Genomic DNA, 22,670 nt, shown 5'->3' with positions numbered 1-22,670 from the left:
TACTCAAAACCGGCGTTTTAGCATTTTATGATATCTATTTATCTTATAGCATACTGTACGGTCTTTTTTATAGGTACTGATAGTCATATCCTCTTGGTTATATCCGTATGTACATAGCATACTCTTTGCAAACTTTTTAGCTAGCATACAACTTGCGCCAACATTGTACCTATTTGATTAATATCATGTTCATGCCCGGCGCGGAAACACATCAGTAGAGCTGTAAATGGAGGCTCTTACGCCCCACGCATTGCCAGAGGAGATGCCAATATATGTAAAGGCATCTATTTTACAACGTTAATGAATCAGCCTCGCAAAGGGTACCGTAGAGCAGAGAACTTGCCTGGTTTATAATAGATTGGACGACCCCTAGCTTCGACCAGTCTTAGCTCCCGAAGCGTTTGCAAGACACGCCCAACGTCGGTCTTGTCCCGAAAGTCTGCCGTGTAAACACACAAGATACGATCTTTGCGAGGGTCTTCCAATGGCGACCGCGGCAAAACCTTAGCAGCAATACCAAGCTCGTTGTTTGCAGTAGCTTTTGCAACAATCTCCCACATTTCATTTACCTCCGAAGCAGGGCAGAAGAGCAGCCACTAGGAACAGTACGCTGTCAGTAAAGAGGCCGCCATTTGTGCCTGAGGTCATATATCAAGATGAGTCATACCTTGCCTGTTCGGACCTTGGCGAGATGAGCCAGGTTCAGAATGTCGTCGACAGCCTGTTTCTGCTCTTTTCTAATCTCTTTGTCGACAACGGACTTTCCCTTGCCTGACCTCTGCATTCCTTCGATAAATTTGCTGACTAAATGAAGCCGCTCCAAGCCTCCTTGAGCGACTATCGCTGTCTTACTACCCTCTTCCTCTGGTGCTTCGTCCTCATTCCCTTTGGAGAACTGGCCCTGGCTCTCCAGCTTGTGCACTCTCGGGATATAGGGATTGCATATATATATCCATGGTACCTCGAGCGTCTGATCAGTTGTTGATGGTGGCAGCCGTGAGAGGAACTGGTCTATCGTCTCTGTGAGTTGCCAGGCGTAGGGAATCCCGGAATAAGGGTTGTGTAGGTGCGAGGCCTCCTCGAGGAAATCTGTCTGTTGTAGGGGCCGGCCCGGATGCACTCGTTGCTGCAGGGCCCATTCATCCACGTCGAAGTCGGCTACCCGCTGCAAGAGATTTGATGTGGTTTCCTCATCGCCTAGCTCTGTGGTCAGAATATGCACATGTTGTTTTTGTTTTTGCTGCAACAAACGAAGCAAGTCCGAGATACCAACCATAGAAATCGGATTCGTCGCTGTCCATGGCGGCGTTGAGCTACCCGCGCCGCACTTTAGTCAACACCGGCACCACCGCCACAGCAAATCGATGCCACTAGGCGTGGCTAATTCGTTGGAGTTCGAAAATACTGGAGCTGGCGCGAGAAAAAGCTGAGCCGGGTCGCGTTCTCAGTGTGCGTGTCGCCCAGAAACGAGTATCCACGGTACAGATGCCAGAGCTTTCAGGTACCTGGCGCAGCTATCAAAGGTTGCGGTATGGCGTCAAATAGACTGCAACGCCTACTCTCAGGCCAAGTTGAAGATGGAACCGGGAAAAGAGGACAAAATGACTGCTGGGGGAGAAAAGCCAAAGATGAAAACCTTGACGCGGGGATCGTTTGCTATATGTGATAGATGCTGTAGCCCGTCCATCCATGCTGATGGTTCATGTTTACAACGAGCCTCCCCTGCCACTCCAGTCCCCAGTTAATGCTGCGCGGGCTGGCGGGAAGCCATCCGATAAGCTCCACTGCACGCCACAGGCTGCCAGAAGCCTTTTCATGCCTTGCACCGTTGCGTGCGAATTTCTTTTTCTAGGCTCCCAAAGGCAAGCATGAGGCGAATGACGTATTCAACCTGAGCTGCCGACTGTCCTGCCATCTCCTTGTCTGTCTCACTGCCGGTATTAGCTGCCAAGCATGGAAGAATTAACGCCCATCGCCTCGCTGCGGTCTCTGATACTGGATCTACCGCCGAGTTGTGCTGAGTTTTGCCCGGTGCACCCCGAGTATCTGGTCGTGGGCACGTACAATTTGCAAAAGGACGACAATGCCGAGGCAGCAGCAGCAGCGGATGCTCAAGAGGAGGGCGACGTTCCGGCAGCTCCCAAGCCCCAGAGCCGGAATGGCAGCCTTGTCGTTCTCAAGATCGAAGGCGACGACATGTAAGGCTGCAAATGTGACATTGGATGTCTGCTTAGTAGAGTTACGAGATTGTCGGGCCACTAACTGCTGGTGAGGAAAATAGATCGATAGTGCAGACTGTCATGCAGCCCTCTGCTCTGCTGGATCTTCGCTTCTACCAGAACATGCCGGAATTCCACAATATCTTGGCGGTGGTGTCAAGTACCGGAACCCTTGCCGTGTTCAAGTTCGATCCGCTTGAAGATGCCAGCGCACCATTGCAGCATCTTGTCACCAGCAGATGCGATGATTTGGATGAAGATGTTCTCTTTCTGCAATGCAATTGGCACCCAGTGGCCAACAGGGTTCTTGGGGTCACTACCTCCACCGGCCTAGCAAGACTGCTGCTGCTTGATGACGAGTGGAAGATTGCAAAATTAGCCGATGTGGATATTCAAAACTCTCTTGAAGCTTGGTGCATAGCTTTCTCTCCAGCTGCTGCTACCTCAGACGCAACAAACCAGCCAATCTCGGTCTACTGCGGGGGAGACGACTCTGCGCTTCGATATACGACTTGTCACTGGGAGGGGGTTGATGGCCAAAGCGATTCATCATCAATCTTAAATGTGCCATTTGGGCCCATCACAATAAAGGGACAGCATGATGCAGGAGTTACAGCGATTCTGCCCCTGCCCCTGCCGCTATCAGCCCAAGATCATGGTAGAATAGTTGTCACTGGTAGCTACGACGACCATCTTCGAGTCTTTGCCATTCATGATCTTCACGAATCCTATGGCTTAAAGCGTGTGCAGCTACTAACAGATGCGAACCTCGGCGGTGGTGTATGGAGGCTGAAGCTGGTCGATATCCAGACGGTGGGTAGTTCGACGAAGATTCGAATCCTAGCCTCTTGCATGTACGCTGGAGCCAGGCTCGTCGAGGTCGTGACGGACAACAGCGGCCAGAGTTGGAATTGCGTAGTCTTGGCCCGGTTTGAAGAACATACGAGCATGAATTATGCCTCGGACATTTCAAGCCTGTATCCCACGGCGGACGGGAGGATACGCATTGTGTCGACCAGCTTCTATGATAAACTGCTCTGCCTGTGGGAGTATGAGCCACGACGATAATATGAGACTAGATGGAATGAATTGTGGGCGATCCGACGTTATCGTGATGGTAAATGACAAATCCTTGCTTGAATCAACCAACAGGTAAGTGGGCGATATGCCGTATTGGGTCTGTAGTTCGGCAGTAGGAGTACCATCTCCAGCCTCCTTCTAGAAGACGGAGGGAAGCCAAGCAAGCTAGACATTTGATCAGTTCCGGTTAAATCAAAGCGTCCGGCGCGGGGTGCATTCGGCAGAGGTGCTACTTTGCTGATCGGCCAGACAAGGTACGGTACGGAGCAATAAGCCAGATGGATATCGACCGCTGCATCGCGCACCACCTCCACTGGGCTGCAGCGGTTCCACTGGAGACTGAATGCTAGCACAGGCTCCACCGGTGTCTGGCGTGTATTCCGTCCCGGCGATGTATCCGCGGCCTACTCTCAGCCTTGCAGCGTTGTGGTACCGCAGCCGCATACGACCTCAATAGGGACAAAGATTGAGGCTGACGAGGCTTCATTCCTGTAGAGAATTGGTGCGAGTGATACCCTACATGTAGTGATTGGCAGAGGCTGAAGGCTCTGTTAACCGCCAGCTCCGGCCTAAAGACGAGATTGAGGTCCCCTAAAAAGCTACCCAGGTACCTACCCGAATTTGCCAAACCTGCCAGCGCGAGCTTCAAGGTACAGGTTGCTTGCAACTGGCGCGGCGTGATCCTCACTCAGCACAATCTTTCTGCCTGCTGACCGCCTTCGTCGTTTGCTCGTCGACATACCCAGCCTCTCTCGTCGGCCAATTCTTCTGCACGCCTTTTAATTCTTCATCCTTCATGCATAGCAGCAGTTGAGTCATCCGCACGCCTCAGTCCTGACGAATCGAGCCCCGCTAGCCCTGTTGCTGCCGAAAAGCTGTCACCCCCAAATAACCGGACGCAATATTTTTAAACCCCTGCTCTTTTTATTTTTAGTGAACGGCAGCCAAACCCCGATGATCGTGCCCAAGCCGACCGACGTCTGAATTCACTTTCACACTCTCGAGGCTGTTTCGTGGGACAGAGCATCTCCGTCTTGCGCCGCGTGCAGCCGCGACAGAACCCGTCCATCCTGCAGCGATTCTGCTCGCCACCGCAGCTGATTATCAAGCATGCCTACCAACGGCGGAGACGCGAGAAACGGCGGAGATGCAGATGTGCTCGCCAAGATTCACCTGGCGCTCGAGGTGGTTCACAGCCCGCTCTCGACCAATGACGCGCGTCGGGAAGCCCAATCTTTCCTCGAGGAAGTCAAGGACATCGCCGAAGCTCCTTTCCAGGGCTACCAGCTCGCCTCCGACAAGACCCAATCGCCCGTTGTTCGCCATTATGCCCTGTCGCTTCTCGAGCACGCTATACGATATCGATGGGCGACCTATACAGAGGAGCAGGCCCAGACACTTCGGAACTGGGTGCTGGAGCTCAGCCAAGCCGTTTCGAAGCAGGATCCGTCATATCTGAGAAATAAGACGGCCCAGCTTTGGGTGGAAGTGGCCAAGAGAAGCTGGGGCTCCGAGTGGACAGATATGGACGACATGCTTGCTGAAATATGGAAGATTCCCAATTCAGCCGTCCACAAGGAGCTTGTCATGTCTATTCTAGAATCTCTCTCAGACGAGGTGTTCTCCGGAGATGACCCTGTTGTTGCCATGAGAGAAGGTGTCTTGAGCAAGGCGTGTGTCGAGATCTTCACTCCCACGGCAGTGCTAGTTGAAGCTTTCCCCAACCGCCAGCCCGGCCCAGACGTTCGGTGTGGTCACGAGGGCTGGCTCGCCCGTCTTTCAGAGTTCCTGGGCATGTGTTTCAACTCTGGCACTCAGAACGATGAAATCAAGACTTGTATCATCAAGGGATTCTCAGCTCTCCTATCACTTCTGGCCTGGGCCATTCCAAAAGCTATATCGTCTGCTCGTTGTGTGGACATCTTGACAGCCGGCCTAGCATCCCAATCAATCGAAATTCAAAAGGTAGTCTTATAATATTACCGGGTGGTTTTTCCTATGCTTCATGCTAACGAGTCCTCCCAATAGGTTGCTGTAGACGCCCTGCACATGCTGTATATGCGAACCAGCTTCACAGATGATGAATTCAGGGAGATTGTTGCTCCCATGTACACCGGCGCGTCCATTCAACTCTTCAAAGAGCTCATTGAGAGGTCAGCCGTCGATGCAGACGACATCGATGAGGACAAATACCAGATTTTAAAGAAGCTATCTGAGGTACGCCTACAATCCTACCCTTATACACATACTAGACCACTTACAAGTGTCTTGACAATAGATGCTATCGAGCTTGGGCGATTACTTTGAGAAGAAGCATTCCCAGGTTCCTCATGACGCGAATCCCCGGGCTTTCTTGCAGCTTTTGCTCCAAGTAGTACAACATCAAAGCCTCATGGTCTCAATCCCGGTCTTGGTAACGTGGACAAGGCTCCTTGCGAACAAGTATATCGGCCCAAGCGATCTTGTTACACCTATGATTGGACCTCTCCTTGAGGTCTGCAGCTCTAGACTTGTTCGATTCGAAAATCTTCCTTCTGACACCACTAATCCAACATTTATCTTCCTGATGGAGGATACCGATACGATTCCCGAGCGCCACGCCTTCTTAGGCAATTATCGCCGCTATAGCTCACAGATTGTAGAGGCCATCGTACAGCTCAAGCTTGTCGACGCGGTATCTTATATTCTAGGACAGACTGAGCAAGTTTTGCAGCATTTATATGATGGACAGCCTCCATTTAACAGTAAGAAGCAACTGCCACCACTCTTATGGCTGAAGTAAAAAGCTAACACAGTTAAGAACAAAATTATTTCAAGCACTCGATGCCTGTTTTGCAAGTAGATTCAAACTTTACACTGATTGAAGCGTCATTAAAAGGTTATGCGAAGTGGAAAAGGGCACACTCCCACAACAACGTACGTGATAGACGCGCCTCCAGTTTATGTGGCTATGCTTATCTAACTTGCTTCTCTGCTTCGGTAGCAACAACAAATCGCCGAGCTTGAGGCCAGTCTCGAGGGCTGGTGTTCAAGACTTCTTGATATGAGCTTCGAGGTGTGTTTTTTTTTTAAGTTACCCAGTTATCCTTTTCCACCTTTATTATAGAAAAGCTTACACCTAGGCGCTCTACAGGATCCCCTTATTCGAAAACGAACTCTTCAGTTGCTAGTCTATTTCTCGACCAATGCTCTGAACAAGAACGCGAATTTCATGCTCAAGGTGCTCGAACATATCATTCTCACATGGCCAATTTTGGAACCGGAATACCGCGCGTACAACGACGCCATTAAAGATTTCCAAGTCGAGAGCATGCTAGAGTTGCATCGCCTTGCTATCGGAATGCCTGATCACCTTTTGGTAGGTCCCCCTTTTACATCCAAAAGAAAAAAAAAAAAACAGTTACCACCTACGGAGGCGCTGACTATAGCTGATCATTAGGGGGTTTACGACCAAATTGAGGCCCGTGTGAATGAGATGATGGCTACTGGAAAGCTGGACGATAGACGAACACTTGCTTACAAAAGCTTTTTGTTCTTGATCATGTGAGTCGCAGCATGGGAGTTTCCAAGGACTTCGTACAGGCTCTAATCCGGGCCACAGACATCGAGCGAAAAGCGTCGACACTCCGGCCAAAGTCCAGAAGCTGCGAGAATTTGTAGAGCCTGTCAAGGCGCAATGGCAAGAAGAGAACATCAAATCTGCCGTCAGGTCGTATTCTGGCTTCTGCGAACTTCTTGCGCTAGACAAGGCCCAAGCCTACCTAGCCAACCGCCAGGCGCACAAGATTCAAGACTGGGGTTCGTCTGAGCTTGATGCAGAGGGATTAGCGCTTCAGAACGAGTTGGAAGAGCGTCTCAAGGTATGGAAGGAAACTCGCAATCCGCTTGAATTCTTACTTGATCAATAACAATATGCGCTGACACAACACAAAAGCAACTGCCTCTCCGTTCGATGAAAACCCTTTTGGCTCTATCTGTAGACAGGGTTGAAAAAGCATCCACCCCATATCAAGCTTCCTGCGAAATCTGGAAAGACGGGTTCCCTAACATCCTGGCAGACCTACTGCGTCTCCTAAGGTTGGTTGCAGTACTAACTAAGTTGCTACTATTTTCGATTTTCTAACGTGATTATAGCTATGCCCACGCATCACACAACCCGCATAACTGGACAGGCTTCCCAGACGATATGCGCAGCATAGTGGACAAAGTTCTAAGCGATCGATTTTGGCAGGCCGGTATTTCGGAAGGGAGCAAAGATGACTTCTATGCCAGAGTGTTTGACAAGAAGAACACGATAGAAGGACTTGCTTCAACGATTCGCGGGTCGGTACGGTTTGTTCGTGAAACGTCCTATGGAGTTCTGTACTGTATGAGCAAGCTTCATTCACAGTTTTACGGATTTAGCGGACTCGCTGCTCCGTTGTCTGAGGCTTTCTTTTCAGACTCCATTTGGCTGTCTACTCACCAACAGAGCAACTTACTAGGCCTAGTTAGACACCTTGTCGACGATTGTCCGGTTGACTGCCGTGAAAACTTCTTGCCTGAGCTTCTATCCTCGTGTTTCCGGCAAATGGACGCAAAGATCAACTCAGAGTGGGCAAAGCTTGAACAGCAGCAGACCGTGACAGTAGATGGCGACGCTGAGCTCAAGGAGGAGATGAAGTCGGAGAGTATCCTCCGTCAAGTAACATACACCGCTGTGGTGATGGTGGCAGACTTTTTGGATCCGACCAAGCCAAGTAAGACAACCCGCTTTCTACTCTATTCTACTCTACAGCGCTGCTCATTTACTGACCTGTTTTTTTTTCCCCTCCTCTGCTTAGATTCCTCAACTTTGGAGTCACAAACGCAGAACGCCGATGCTCAAAACGACTCTGGGGCAGCATATCCGTCTCTAAGAAAGTTTTGCTTGACCCATCAACAAATCATTGAGCCGCTCTTGCTTTTCTGCATGCATGGAATTCGGATGCGGGACATCAGGTGCTGTGGAATGCTACTGCGACTTTTCATATCACTGGTACCAGAATTTGGCGCGGCATCATCTAAGAGGAGCCAAACCCAGCAAGCTACCGACGGACACGGAGCAAGTATACCTGCCGATTCAGCTCCTATCCCTCCGGAGATTGCTTCAGCAGTTCGGGAGTATATATCATCGGACGTAATGAGAGCATGTATCACCTCATTCCATGAGCCATACTTTGTGGATGTTCAAAAGGAGTTGGCGGCACTCATTGCAGCGGTTGTGGTTTACTACAGCCCAATCACATCAACACCGACGGATGTCCTTTTGGCGCTGCCAAATGTGAATCGTGGAGAGCTAGAGCGTCTAAACGCATACGTGGCTAAGCCGGGATCACACACGCGGCAACAGAGGGCAATCGTCCTGGAGTTTCTAAAAGACCTCAAAGGAGTAAGCGTCTCAGAGATGGGAAAGCTAAATAAGAGCGCAGGCTTCGATGGTTCAAACCACTCTAAACGCCCAACCCGTAGCAAGATGGCTCAGGGGTTCATGACGAGCGCCCCAGCACCATCCGATGCTACGAACCGCAAAAGGGGAGACGCAGCGGGAGATAGGGCCACACCCGATGGCTTAGAAGGCATTTCTAATCTGTTTGAGAGTTAAAAGGGAGGGAGATGAATCAAAAATTCTTCGAATCGCGTTTTGAGTTGATGAAGCGTTGACACAGTCAGCCTTCGGGATTACATGGCGGCAATGGGGCGCAACGGGAGTTTACTTTTTCCCTGTTGTCGTATACTAACTATTATTGTTTCTTCTAACTATAGCTTTTTTTTCTTAGAGAGGGTGGTGCAAGAGCCACGGGAGAGGTACCAAAGATGAAAAAGAAAAAAAGGAAAAGGAAAAGTCGAGCGAAAGAAGAGGGAGTCAGTCGGATAATGGAAAGATTTACTGTGGAAGCTCAGGGCAGTTACATCAACTTACGTCATGTGAGAGGTTGTTTGCTATATGGAGTGTCATTTGACATTCGGATGAAGATAGTTATTCCCTCTTAGGGGGCCACAAGCATATGAAATGCGTAGGTAGACCACATATGTATTAGGTAGAATGCTGAGAGAGAGGAGAACTCGTCGCAGCTGCTAGATCTAACACTGGCAAAGGTGGCCGTTTGATTATACCACAGGAGACATTAAAGCATCCTTCTCTCCCCATCTTCACTCGGCCTTTTGTTGGTCTTTTTACCATTATTGCTTTCTATCTGTGCAGGCTGTGATACGGTCGTTATAATGATAGCCCAGAGCCAAAGGACCATGTACGTATATGGCTTGGCACCTCTCCTGGCTGGCACATGTCACAATATGTTCCGAAGACGACGATGCCAGAGTAGCATTTCTTTTATTTGTTGTGACCGAGAGGGATCAGCTGCTACGCCCGTCCGCTCAGAAAGGGAGTGTTTTTTAGGGAACAATGTTTGGGGGCGGGAAGTACAAGAGTATAATACTTGATACTTTGGCCGTGATCCGTTGTGGATGCAGGGGTAAATTGGGTGAGCAGAGCTGCATTTGATATCGGAGGAGGGCGGGCCTATCAGATGCCGCCATCCATGCTTGCGATTCACATGTTGCTATTCAACGGGAGCTGCCCACTCATTTAACGACTCCGGGTACGACTTTTGCGACGAAGGGGGGGGGTAGTTGAGGGAGGGTTACACGTGCGCACGCTGTGATCCGTCTCGCTTCGCGTGTTTTGGCCTACCGGCGTGGAGAGCCGTTCGGCAACGGGCAGGCAAAGGGTTTTATCTGGGCGATTGCGATGTTCGGCCTTGAGGAGGGCCCAGGCGGTTTTGCGTGAGGGCTGTGAAGAGCTACCATCTTATACCAAGCACCCATATTATGGGAATGGCATGTATAGTCCAGAAGTACTGTATACATATAAGGTGCGAGATCAGACCCAAACATGCGTCATTGCATCCTCTGAGTCTATTCAAGGTTCTCGGTTTCCGGAGAGATTCGGAGGCTCTGGCGCGCTGGAAGGGATTGATGCACTAATGTACTTGCGAATGGAGTACTGCGAACCAGCAGCGTCATCATCTTGGCTGTTGTTGTTAGTTGCCTTTTTTCCAAGGGGCCGGATGCTGCTGGTAGCCTCCCGCCCAGAGCTGCACATCGCCTCTTTTTGCGGACCCGCAGAGAGTCGATTGGCTTCGTCCATTCTTCTTCTTTTGCCCATTTACTGCTTTTGCTGACGACTTGTAACAGAACATGGAGTGCCGTGCGACTAAAGTTACTCGTACAGGCGGCTGCACGCACTGCCTAGCCTCGAGCTCGGCAATGTACCCATGACGCTCGTCAAACAAGAGTGTTTGGCTTGTCGCAGCTATTAATAGCCCGAAATGCTGTTTACTGTACATGTTGATGTCCTCTTGTACTAGTGCCTACAACAGGCACCTTGGTAGACCCTTTTAATAGACGACAAGCTCGATTGCTTCAAATATTGGCAATTCCATGATTGACTCTGTGGAGGTCAAGCGCCTTTATGCACGCGCTGTGGCTACTGCTGCTGTCCTTCCTTTCCCAGAGCTCTTGATATCACAAGGCGGAGCTGAGTGGCGGCGAGCAATCTCGGATAGCTGCAGCCAATGGTTGCACCAGAGCTTTTGCCCCGGTTGGACTGAAGAATTGAAAGAGAGAGAAAAGAGATGGTGAAACTGCAGATGGAATCTCTATACTATGACAAGATTGAATCTTTAGCAATCATTACCAGCAGCAAGTGTTTAGTGAGGTGCGTGACTGAGACCCTGCTAAAAACTCAGGTACGCGTACCGCATGCCGTAAATGGCTGAGACCAAACTCGGAGCGAGCACCAGGCCGTTTAGGGCCTCCCTAGTGCCAGAAGCTCGAGCAGTGAGCACTGGCCGTTGATGCTACCGGCGCCACCTGAAGCTGCCCCCTGGCACCTGTCAGTTGCCAGTGTCTGAGGCGTCGACGCCATATCCGACACGTCAGGCTACATTGCCGAGTTGCTACAGCGGGCGAGCTGCGCAGGGGAGGTCCGAGAACCAGAAGGGAGCAGAAACCAGCGAGACGCGTGCAGTTGCTGACATGCACCGAAAGACAATTATATGCGCCGTATCATATCATACAGCATCTACCAACCGATTTGATTTGTTGCTTCTGTTTACTTTGCAACCATGATTTTATTCTCTTTTTTTGCCGCTTCTTGGCACCGCTGCATGGGGATTCGCTGAAACCAAACCAAGCTTCTCTCAACGCAACCCTCTCCCCTCTCCATCCGCATACAAGCCTGCCCCATCATATCCCCATATCCATCTTGGTTCTTCGTTTCTTTTTCTTGATTCTTCTCTTTCCTCTTTTCACTTTTCCCTTTTTCTTTATACCATCCTACTCGCTTCCTCTGGCTGGGTCCCCGGTCCTCGCCCGCATCTGTCATCGGCTCCCGATCCAACTCCCCGTCTTAGGGTGCCATTGACCATTTACCCTCCTAGTCCTTATTCTTGCCCCCTCTCTTCCTACTTGTTTCTCTGCCTACCAAGGTATAATCCAAAGCCTCCCCCTTTTTTGCATTGTCTCTTTTTTTCCACCTTGCTCCCACCCAAGCAGCTTCTCATTTTCCGTTCTTCCTCGTCTTGTTCGGGGGACGGAAAAGGTCACACCGAGGCGATCGGAAGCTCCCCCCTGTTTGACACGCCGCCAAAATCGCCAACGGCATCCCCCCGGGCTAGTTAGAAGATCCTCCTTCATGGGTCTCGTTTAGCAGACGAACAGGCTATGCATCTGCTAGTGACTGCTTTTGCATTTTTGGTAGCGAATTGATGCTCTCTCTGTATTATCAGCAACGACATCGTGCGCATCCCTGGTCCAATAAGCACGACATACCTATATCGATGCTCTGCTATATGTTTGCCACTTTATCCGGGAGACAACAGCCAGTCACCACCAACCACTCTCCCTGCAATCGACATCGCCTACCTCACCTGCTAAGCTAAGCCTCGGCAAATCAGACGTCCATCTCACGAAGCCTTCGCTGCTCTGCTCGTCCCGGACGAAAATACATCGCCTCTCGCCTACCTTCCAACGCTTCGGCATTTTCTCGTCACTCACTGTTGCACCGCCATCCACCTGCCTGCCTTGTGACAGGTTGAGCAAACATTTCCTTTCGTGGCCTCTTGTTCATGGGCCCCTCCCTTTGCCCCCCCAACATCTTAGGAGTTGGTTGGTGCCCTCAAATTCTTGGCTGGCGGCCTTCCTTTCTTTTTGCTTTTGCGTCGAGAAAGCACAGGCTACATCGGAGCTCATCCCTCTTATCCCCCCCCCCGCTGCGATTTCATTTCTTCCAGCTCCAAACTCCCTCACCTCCTGGATCTGCTCCGGAATTCTCTTCCTCTCTTCTCTTTCTATTATACATCTTTCTCTGGTTTTGGATACGGACCAGGGCTGCGTGACTTTTGCTTGCATACGCCGTTCGCTATACTCGAGCTCGTCCCAATTCGGCGATCTGACTGGTACCAGTACCTTCGCCGCGTCTCTCCTCTCCACTCGATAAGGAGGCGCATTGCTGTTCTGAATAGGGAGAGACTCGTCATCCGTTGGAAATTCAGCCTGGCGAGAATCTCGGATTCGCACCCCTACATGATCAACTATCATGGTTTCGGCAGCACAACACCTCCACTCAAGATACAACGTTTGATATAAACCGATACCCAGAAACCTCCATCGCCATCCACCACCATGGTCTATCAAGGCAAGCCCTCCAGGGGCTGTCAGATGTGCCGTACGCGCCGCATCAAGGTATGTCCTCAGCTCTTTGGTCCGGTTATGAAGCTCGGCGTCGAAGGAAACTCATCATCTACCAGTGTGACGAGACAAAGCCCACATGCAAGCAGTGTGCCAAGTCTCGCCGGCAGTGCCCGGGATACAGAGATGAGTTCGACCTAGTGTTTCGTAACGAGACTCAGGCAACAGAGAAGAGAGCTCAGCGCGCCTCGAAAAAGGCCCTGGCCCAGAGGATGAGCAAGTTCTCCGCTGCTTCCTCTTCAGAATCACCCTCTCCAAACGAGGCATTCTCAGCACCCTCCTTTAGCACCGCCGAGCATCTGGCTTCACTAGCCACGCATGGCCGAAAGAATCAGCAGACGCCCTGGGCCGGCCTGTATGCCCTACTGCAGAAACCCCAGATGGACCTAGAGGGCCAAGCGAGCTGCCATTTCCTATCCAACTACGTCCTCATTCCTCGAGGGGGAAACGGCCGCGGCTTTCTCGAGTACATTGTGCCACTGCTGAGAGCAGAAGACATTGCTCCTCAATTTAAAGCTGCATTCGATGCCTGTGCAATGGCTAGTTTTGCCAACTCTCAAGGAAACCAGCATCTTGTTGAACGTGCTCTACGCACTCATTCCAAGGCTTTGGGGGCTATCAACGTAGCATTGAATAATCCAGACACTATCAAACAGGACTCTACCTTGGCGGCAATTCTCCTCCTGGGACTTTTTGAAAATATTACAACACGAAACCTTGGCATGCTAGCTTGGGGCCCTCACATCCGTGCGGCGATTCAGCTTGTTAGGAAGCGAGGCCGCAAACAACTGCGGACTAAAATCGGCGTGGCATTGTTCATAGCCGTGCGAACTCAAATGGTAAGTCTAGTATTTCATCTGTTCCTCTTTTGTTTTCTCCTAATCATGTTTCTATAGATTGTCCACACGCTCAGCACCGCGAAGCCCCCTCTAATGCAGTCAGAGTGGTGGGTTAATTCAGATGCGATACGAGACCCCCTTGCCTCTCAGTGCCAGAAACTCAGTCTCCGCGCGGGAGAAATCAGAGCAGAAGTAAATCGACTCATGAGCCAACTGCCTCGGAACATGGAGAGCGTCGAAGCTATCCGAGATATGATCAGGCAATCCCAGGAAGTGGATTTTGAGTGCGTTCGCTGGGCAGAGTCGCTGCCGGAGAATTTCAGATATCGGACCATCCTCTGGCAGGACGATATCCCCGATGCCGACTATTCTCAGCTAGAGGTGTTCCCAGGCCGCGTCGACGCTTACCCAGATTTATGGGTGGCCAGCCTATGGAGCATGATGCGAGTGTCACGAATCATCTTGGCATCTCTCGTCATCCGATGCGCAGCCTGGGTTTGCTCACCGGTTGACTATCGCACGGCCCCAGAGTATGCCACGGCGAGGAGAATATGCGCAGAGAGCATTACGGATATAATAGCATCAGTACCCTATCAGCTCGGGTGGTTTTCCACGCGCAAGCATCTATTCCAGCAGCAAGAAAGCCTTGTTGCATTCGCTTGCGGAGACGAGGACAGCTCAAAAAGCCTCGCCGGATACTTTCTGACATGGCCATTGGCCTGTATCCAAGGCCAAGATTACACGACTGATGCCCAGAGGACCTGGGCCCGGGGACGGCTCACTTATATTGGGAGAGAGCTTGGTGTAGCCTATGCTCTGATGTTGACTCAGGTATGCATCATCTCTTGTTGTTATCTTTCTCTCACCTCCTAGATCCATTCCGTCCCCGATTTATAGCTGACCGCTGAAATCAACAATGTAGCTCAACTATCGAACTCCTTCCATGCTCATCAGGATGGACGGCTTAATGGCCACAAATACTTCCCCCAATGTCGAGAAGCTCCTCTCTATGAAAGTCGCGAAGCCATCTACAATCCTGTCCACAAATCCTATGCAGCAGCAGTTTTTCAGACAGAATTTCGAAGGCCAACCAACCGTACTAGTAAGTGAAGCAGCAGGCGTTATTTATGGCTAGCTCGCTAAAGATGCACTACTACAGTTGCCGCAGCATACAGTCATATCCACATACGATGATACGAGTCCAGAGGGTGACTGAGCTTTTGGGCGCCACGCGGGCCAGGGGAGAAAGGCATAAGGGTTAAAGGCGCATGTACAAGACAAGCTTGCGAAATAATGTTTATCGGGATATCGGTTCTTCTTCTTGGATAATGTCACCGTATCATATTGCTTATTTATGGGGAGGAAGGGGAAATATCAGCGCAGGTGTTCAGATAGAGTTACACATTATAAGATATGCATAATGACCGCTTGAATGCCTTGTTCGGCCCAGCGACGACGCATCAAACACCATTCGTCTGGTGGTTTTCGGGTAATTCCTCCGCGTTGCTCTTGACAAGTACATCGTATCCATGAGAATGATGGCGAAAACGGTGGTCTCCATGCCGACTTGCTTCCCCTTGGTATTTCGTGTACGTCCTTTCACATGTCATTGTAAACTCAGAGTTGGCTTGGATAGTAGCTCCGTTTTGAGCATCACTATCTCGAGCCCTTTCTCTTCCTATAAGCAGACACAAAAAAAAAACCAGGTTAGAAACTTGTCCCTAAAACCGTAGTTGGTTTTCTACTCACATTTCCTCGTCCTTTTGGGCGTTGGCCAGATTCCAGGCCTTGACGACGTAGCTCTGCGTCTTGTCGACGTACTTTTCGTTTTGCATCTGCCGGACGCCGACGCGCATGCCGTCCTTTGTGAAGACGACGTTCTTCTTGCCCATGCGCTCGGACGCGCTCTCGCGGATCTTGGTGAAGGAGAGGTAGACCTGGTAAAGGACCCAAGCGATGCCGCTGATGAGGGCGATGGCGATGACGAGCGGGACGACTTGGCTGTGATGCGCGCACAAAAACTGCTTGTTAGACGTCTTACTTGTAGGAGAGAGGATATACAGGCGATAAAAGGTAGGGCGTACCGAATTATGGAAGGCATGGTGTTTTTAATGGAAGTTGGTGTGAGATGAGATAAGATGGGATGAGCTGAGCTGAGCTGAGAGATTTGGTATAGATAAAAAATTGGGTATCTGGTTGAAAGAGAAGAGAGAATATGGAGAATATGGAGAATATGGCCTTGGCACGCGGTATCTTTGATTTACTGAAGCGGACTTATTGAATGAAGATTTGTGGCGCGCGACAGGATGATGTCAATTGTGGTGTTCGAAAATCAAAGGGACAGAGAAAGCTGAAGGAATGGCAGTCGCGCGACAGAAGAAGAAGATAGAAAATAGAGTAAAAGAATAAGGTAAGTAAAGAGCGCGACGAGATGGTAAAAAGTAAGAAGAAGTTGTTTTCTTGGCGTGCCTGAAATAGAAAAGAGAGGAAAGGTTTTGAGGATTTGGGATTGTAAAGAGGCGAAGCTGAAAGCTGAAAGCTGAAAGGAATAAATTGTTTTTTCGAGGGGGGGTGGGAGGTTGGACAGGGAATGCTGGGAGAATTATGGCCTAGGGATGGATGGATATAACCAAATGGGGGAGGCCTCTGCCTCTGTTTCCTAAAAAATAGGTGCAGGCCAGTTCATTTTTAGGTAGAGCCCACCTACCAGAAATAGCACTGCGAAGCGAACAGCACGCAGGGTCTGCCGTTACATGGTTTGCATGTGCCTTGCGTGCTGCGGTTGGTTCTGCTGTGGAATTCGGGCTCGGAACAAGCATAATTCCATGAGACGGCGCGCACCACAAAAGGAAGAGGGAGGAAATCTTCAATCTTCTTTTCCAAAAAAAAAAAAAAAAACCCCCCTTTGCTCGTCGCGCTGCAGAGTTCAAGGTATGTAAGACCTAAGATGCAATATCGAGGGTTGCTTACTGCTGCAGAGAGTGCCTCGTTTTGTCAGAGCTGGGCGGGCTGCCGTTGGTGATTACTGAGGGTTTCCGGTGCCTGAATGTTTTAGTGGGCTCTGGAGAAGCGCTAATGCGCTGTGGGCACGGGCGGTGGGTTCTGTAGGCGAATGCCTGTCAGTATTGCTGCATGCCGTGAATTCAGATGTATTCAATGTTACAAGTCTGGTGTGATGAAATACTACTGGTAGCTATTCTTCCTCTTTCTTTTCAATGATACGTATATCATGTATAATAGCTTGATGAAATTTGAAGGATTCTAGGCTAATGACAATACAAGGCCGCCTAGAGATTTGCAACTCTACAGGCAAGTGGTCAACTAATACTAGCGACATGCATCGAGACCACCTACAAAACACATCAGGTTAAAGAAGGGAGATGTCAACCACTTGGATTGAAATCGGCGTAAATCTATACCGGCAATCAGACAGCCAGCCGTCTAATCAATGTCCCGTTTCGATGCAGTAAAATCCCCCGCAGCCAAGCAGCGTCCTAATCAGGTCACTGCAGTGGCGATGATTCAACAGGGGGTTCTAGTTTCATTTCGCTTGCCGGTTTCCGCGCTTCGTTCACTTGTTCCTACGCCGTATCTGGTACCATTATTTCGACCTACCCTGGGGCCTGAGTCGCTGCTCAGCAAAATGAATTAAATTTACTTCGTATATAAAATAGGTTTCTCATAAGTGAGCTGTTTTTCCGCATCTCGTCTATGCTAGTGTTGGATCTTTACGAAACCGACTTTATCCTTCGAAATACCTCGAGTAAATCCAGGCAATTGCTATGGAGGTATTGCAGGCATGTGGTTCGGCCTTCAGCAAATATTGGGGAGCCTGAATCGGTAGTGTGGCTGAGCCGAGCGTGCCAGCTTAACAACGGAGCATGCCAGCTAAACAACAGTGCTTCTGACTGGCACAGTGGCCTTGCATATTCCAGGCTGCACTCACACTATACCAATGAAAGATGTGGTTACGTGTCTCATTAACGGTCTGAGGAAACGTCGGCCTTTTAACAAACACCTGTCAAATTCTCATGTTTTTGCCAAGCTATAAACTCGACGTCTGCAACGTCGTCCAGAGCTGCGTCAAGCCGCCGCAAAAGCCTTCCTGCCTCAGCCACAGCGCCCCTCTCCGTGTGGCGCAGAGGCGGTCTACCGTAATAACTTGTTGATCCAAAGAGGACACACTGCTGAATCGAGGTACTACTGCACCAGCAGTGACAGCTGGCTCTGCCCACGATCAAACGATTCTTCTTCCATCTCCAGCTCATCAATCCGCCCGGCCGGCTGGCTTCAACGTCCAAATCACCCATATTTCGACTGTCGGACTCCCACTCGGTCGTTCCCTCTCCCTCACCTGAGCACCTAGCTACAGCTCTCTTTGTTGAGAACCCCCCACCAACCCGACCTGACCTACCTACATCAACATCCTTTCCCTTCAGCCGCGCACATAGCGACGCCCTCTGTCGGCCCTACATCATCATGTCGGCGCCGCCCAATGATGGCTACGGCCAACCGCTCGATCAAGCGCAGGAGCAGCCTTACGACGGCCAAGCCGCGCACCCAGCGCACCAGGAGGGAGCTGCTGCGGGCAAGAAGAAGAAGCGAGGATATGCGGCGCAAGCTTTCGAGGTCGGCACAGGAGCCAATGCTCTAGCAGGTGGCCAGGTACCAGGCGGACAGCCATTCGCCGGCGCGCCAATTCAAGGCGGTGCCGCTTCCTACGGATCATATCCTCAAGCCGAGCCTCAGCCCGTCGCCGGCGGCCCTGCAGCTCCTGGATACCAATATCCCCAGGCCGGTTATGGCGGCCAGCAACCCGTCGCGGCATCGCAGCCCGTCTACGGCGGCTACCAGGCTCCCGATCAGGGATACCAACCGCCAGGAGGTCAAGGGCCTCCCGCCGGCGTCGCTGGTATCACCCAGGGCATGGCTGGTATGCAGATGGGCAGCCAGCCTCAACAGCCTCAGATGGCCCAGGCAGCCAGACCCGCTGTCCTCAACCAGCTGTATCCTACGGATCTCTTGACTCAGCCATTCAATGCCACCGAGCTGGATCTACCACCTCCCCCGATTATTCTCCCGCAAAATGTGAGTGTATACATGTGCTTTAGTGATACGCGCGGCTTTAACTAACCAGCGCTTCTTCGCCTTTCGCGTACAGACCAGCGTGACCGACTCGCCAGATGCCAACTGCCCTTCGCGGTACATCCGCTCCACGATTAATGCTGTCCCCACATCGAACTCGCTGCTCAAAAAATCCAAGCTTCCATTTGCACTAATAATCCAGCCGTACGGAGCCCTCCACGACGACGAGGATCCCATACCAGTTGTCCAAGATCAGGTCATTTCTCGTTGCCGAAGATGCAGGACATACATCAACCCCTTTGTTACCTTTTTGGACCATGGCCACCGCTGGAGGTGCAACATGTGCAACCTGAGCAACGATGTGCCTCAGGCCTTTGATTGGGATGTCGCGGCCCAGCAAGCAGCCGACCGATGGCGACGCCACGAGCTCAACCACGCCGTTGTCGAGTTTGTTGCTCCTCAGGAGTACATGGTCCGACCACCCCAGCCTCTGGTGTACCTGTTCTGCTTCGACGTCAGCTACGCAGCTGTTTCCAACGGTCTCCTGGCCACGAGCGCCCGAACCATTCTCGACAGCTTGAATAGGATACCCAATGCCGACCGCCGAACTCGTCTCGGTTTCCTCGCGGTTGACTCTAGCCTCCACTACTTCTCTATTCCCAAGGACTCGGACGAGAATGGCGAGACCAGCATGCTGGTGGTTAGCGACCTTGATGAGCCTTTCCTGCCGGTGCCTCATGACCTCCTGGTTCCTCTGACCGAGAGCCGCCAGAGCATCGAGAAATTCCTCCAGAAGCTGCCGGATATGTTCCAGAACAACCAGAGCAACGGTTCGTGCATGGGGTCAGCTCTGCGCGCGGGACACAAGCTCATTTCTGCCCTTGGCGGTAAAATTGTTGTCCTCACTGCCTCGCTGCCCAATATCGGCGTCGGAAAGCTGGATATGAGGGAGGACAAGAAGCTTCTGGGAACTTCCAAGGAGAGCAGTCTCCTGCAGACTTCAAACAGTTTCTACAAGAGCTTTGCCGTCGAGTGCTCCAAGAACCAGGTTTCTATTGACATGTTTTTGTTCTCGTCCCAGTACCAGGACGTGGCATCACTGAGCAACCTGCCGAGATATACTGGTGGTCAAACTTGGTTCTACCCTGGCTGGCACGCCTCACGGCCGGAAGATGCGCTGAAGTTTGCCTCCGAGTTTAGCGATTACTTGTCGTCTGAAATCGGACTGGAAGCCGTTCTCCGAGTTCGTGCGACTACGGGTCTGCGCATGAACGCCTTTTACGGAAATTTCTTCAACCGTAGCTCGGATCTTTGCGCCTTCCCCGCTTTCCCTCGCGACCAAGCCTACGTTGTCGAAGTTGCCATTGATGAGAATCTCACTAAGAACGTCGTGTGCCTTCAGGCAGCCGTATTACACACCACATGCAACGGAGAGCGTCGCATCAGAGTGCTGACCCTCGCCCTGCCCACGACGACGAATTTGTCTGATGTGTACGCATCAGCGGACCAGGCCGCCATCACCACCTACTTCAGCCACAAGGCTGTGGAGAGAGCGCTCAGCAGCGGCCTCGACGCGGCTCGCGATGCTCTGTCGGCCAAGGTTACCGAGCTCCTGCAAACCTTCAAGAAGGAGTTGGCCGGTGGCAGCATGGGTGGAGGTCTGCAGTTCCCTGCCAACCTCCGCGCGCTCCCTCTTCTGTTCCTGGGTCTCACAAAGAATGTCGGACTTCGAAAGTCAACACAGATTCCGTCTGATATCAGATCGGCTGCCCTGTGTCTCCTCTCCACGCTCCCAATTCCTTTGTTGATCCGATACATTTACCCCAAATTTTACTCTCTACACGACATGCCCGACAACGCTGGTGTACCCGATGAGACCACTGGCCAGATTACGCTTCCCCCAGCGCATAACCTTGCTTCAGAGAGATTAGTATCATACGGCCTCTATCTGATTGATGATGGCCAGGTTCAGTTCTTGTGGGTGGGCCGAGACACCGTCCCCCAGCTGATTGCCGATGTCTTTGGAGTAGAAGACCGCACACAGGTTCATGTCGGCAAGGGACGAGTCCCCGAGCTTGAGAACGACTTCAACGAGCGTGTCCGAGCTGTGATCCAGAAGAGCCGAGATCACCGAGCACTTGGAGTGGGAAGCATCACCGTGCCCCACCTGTATATCGTGCGGGAAGATGGCGAGCCGTCTCTCAAGCTGTGGGCGCAGACACTGCTCGTGGAAGACCGAGCGGACCAGGGAGTGAGTGCCGCACAGTGGCTGGGCACACTGCGAGAGAAGGTATGTGGACTGGCATCATGACGATATATTTCTTTAAGAAGCGCAATACTGACATGAATATCAATCTAGGTTGTGCAGTAATGCTGAAGAGTGCTTGCACTTACGAGAATGTGTTATGGTGTTGCAATTATAATTGTATAGACTAGGTAGGGTACTAGTGATGGGGGGTTCACATGGTGGCTGGCCTGGAGTAAAAAGACAAAATGAGGATAGGAGCGAGGAGAAGGACTTGTGGCTTAAAGTACTATACAAGCAATATTTCGACAAAAAATAGTAATGGAAAAAAACGATCAACGAATTTTTTTAAAACCTTTATCCGGTTAGCCTTGATGCCATTGTCTTGATTTTCGGCTTACTCTCGTGCTCTATTGATTTTCGGCTTACTCTCGTGCTCTATATATGCGGATGACGGTGATATAGGCCCGCTGCACGGCCGTTAACAACAGCAGCTTTTGCGAAGAGTAGGAGTAGTATTTAGGGGCATGGGATAGAGTGGTGGCGTGTTTTTTTTGGCAGGTTGGTTGCGTGTAACTCCATCTTGTGAATGCGCCTATTTGACGACCAATGCGAAGCTCTAGAGGGCAGCTGTAAACATCAAAGCTTGTGACGGAGGCATGAATATTGGCATCACAGGAGCGCTAAGGCATGTGCGGCTCGTTTTCGTCACATTCGCTGCGGGCGTAATAGTGCTAGCAAGGGACTCTATTGTTTTCTTCACTAGTAATCCCGTGATGCGATTCAGCATTCTACATATTCTTTTTCTCTTTTTGCTATTGCCTGCTTATAGATTGTCTGCCCTGTGGTAGGACATCACAAGCGAGGATGCCGAAAAGAGACAAAAAAAAAAAGGACCCGAGTTTTTGAAACGACGCTTAGAGAAGAACTTCTAACGTCCTTGTTTGAGGTTGTGCGGCGGCGGTTGCCCCCTCCTCCGTGTGATTTGCGCCGCAGGTTGGGCAAGGGGTGGGGCAGCGGATTTTTTGGGTGATGAAACAGGCGAGGGGGGAGACGCTTGACAGGCCAATGGGAATGGAGATTAGGCGCTTGGCACAGTGGTTGGAGGAGGCGAACTTTGGAGGGAGAAAAAGAAGGGTGAAACGCCGGGGAAAGGCTGTTTGGCCTGATTTTGTTTGGTGATGGCTTGGGATTGGTGTTTCTGGGAGATTGAGAGACGGAATTACTGGGAAATGGTTTGTTTTACGGCATGCCTAGGCAGGAAGACATGCACCGCACTGTGCCGCGATTATCTCGCAGCATGAGCATGAGTAAATAGCACTGAGCGGTTGTCGAGGGTCGTGATGTGAAGCGCCATTGGACCGCTGGCTTGCGCCTCTCAGCCTGTAAGATGGCTCAAACGCCCCTGGGCCACGATCCCCTCTCCAAGGC

The 22,670-nt window shown here is 51.1% G+C and overlaps 7 protein-coding genes across 7 annotated transcripts; 4 read left to right on the top strand and 3 right to left on the bottom strand.

Annotated features, from left to right (window-relative positions):
• Positions 1 to 189: 189 nt before the first annotated feature.
• On the bottom strand, positions 190 to 1,301 carry TrAtP1_008085 (uncharacterized protein; the record flags this gene model as incomplete). The annotated part of the gene is made up of 4 exons (XM_014086512.2): positions 190 to 284; positions 344 to 596; positions 668 to 1,197; positions 1,274 to 1,301. 4 exons carry the CDS (start codon positions 1,299 to 1,301, stop codon positions 190 to 192), a joined length of 906 nt encoding a protein of 301 aa, XP_013941987.1.
• A 652-nt stretch (positions 1,302 to 1,953) lies between these two features.
• Positions 1,954 to 3,287, top strand: TrAtP1_008084 (uncharacterized protein; the record flags this gene model as incomplete). Its single annotated transcript, XM_066113774.1, has 2 exons — positions 1,954 to 2,198; positions 2,282 to 3,287. 2 exons carry the CDS (start codon positions 1,954 to 1,956, stop codon positions 3,285 to 3,287), a joined length of 1,251 nt encoding a protein of 416 aa, XP_065969862.1.
• Positions 3,288 to 3,744: 457 nt separating this feature from the next.
• Positions 3,745 to 9,474, top strand: TrAtP1_008083 (uncharacterized protein). Its single transcript, XM_014086510.2, has 11 exons — positions 3,745 to 5,264; positions 5,328 to 5,516; positions 5,578 to 6,043; positions 6,100 to 6,215; positions 6,283 to 6,354; positions 6,433 to 6,657; positions 6,739 to 6,842; positions 6,901 to 7,159; positions 7,234 to 7,376; positions 7,434 to 8,038; positions 8,123 to 9,474. Exons 1-11 carry the CDS (start codon positions 4,410 to 4,412, stop codon positions 8,920 to 8,922), a joined length of 3,834 nt encoding a protein of 1,277 aa, XP_013941985.1. The 5' UTR covers positions 3,745 to 4,409; the 3' UTR covers positions 8,923 to 9,474.
• A 160-nt stretch (positions 9,475 to 9,634) lies between these two features.
• TrAtP1_008082 (uncharacterized protein) lies at positions 9,635 to 10,881 on the bottom strand. The gene is made up of 2 exons (XM_066113773.1): positions 9,966 to 10,881; positions 9,635 to 9,894 (listed from the first exon to the last, which is right to left on the bottom strand). The coding sequence occupies exon 1, from the start codon at positions 10,664 to 10,666 to the stop codon at positions 10,361 to 10,363; it is 306 nt and encodes a 101-aa protein (XP_065969861.1). The 5' UTR covers positions 10,667 to 10,881; the 3' UTR covers positions 9,635 to 9,894; positions 9,966 to 10,360.
• A 2,123-nt stretch (positions 10,882 to 13,004) lies between these two features.
• Positions 13,005 to 15,044, top strand: TrAtP1_008081 (uncharacterized protein; the record flags this gene model as incomplete). Its single annotated transcript, XM_014086509.2, has 4 exons — positions 13,005 to 13,064; positions 13,130 to 13,909; positions 13,967 to 14,740; positions 14,832 to 15,044. 4 exons carry the CDS (start codon positions 13,005 to 13,007, stop codon positions 15,042 to 15,044), a joined length of 1,827 nt encoding a protein of 608 aa, XP_013941984.2.
• Positions 15,045 to 15,565: 521 nt separating this feature from the next.
• On the bottom strand, positions 15,566 to 16,010 carry TrAtP1_008080 (uncharacterized protein; the record flags this gene model as incomplete). Its single annotated transcript, XM_014086508.2, has 3 exons — positions 15,566 to 15,587; positions 15,659 to 15,910; positions 15,994 to 16,010. The coding sequence occupies 3 exons, from the start codon at positions 16,008 to 16,010 to the stop codon at positions 15,566 to 15,568; spliced, it is 291 nt and encodes a 96-aa protein (XP_013941983.2).
• Positions 16,011 to 17,870: 1,860 nt separating this feature from the next.
• On the top strand, positions 17,871 to 21,620 carry TrAtP1_008079 (uncharacterized protein). Its single transcript, XM_066113772.1, has 3 exons — positions 17,871 to 18,997; positions 19,071 to 21,284; positions 21,354 to 21,620. The coding sequence occupies exons 1-3, from the start codon at positions 18,389 to 18,391 to the stop codon at positions 21,363 to 21,365; spliced, it is 2,835 nt and encodes a 944-aa protein (XP_065969860.1). The 5' UTR covers positions 17,871 to 18,388; the 3' UTR covers positions 21,366 to 21,620.
• Positions 21,621 to 22,670: the final 1,050 nt, after the last annotated feature.

This window comes from Trichoderma atroviride, chromosome 4, assembly GCF_020647795.1.
Source record: "Trichoderma atroviride chromosome 4, complete sequence".
Taxonomy (NCBI): Eukaryota; Fungi; Ascomycota; class Sordariomycetes; order Hypocreales; family Hypocreaceae; genus Trichoderma; species Trichoderma atroviride.
The sequence above is the reverse complement of the archived record's forward strand: the minus strand, read 5'-3'. Positions and strand labels throughout refer to the sequence as shown.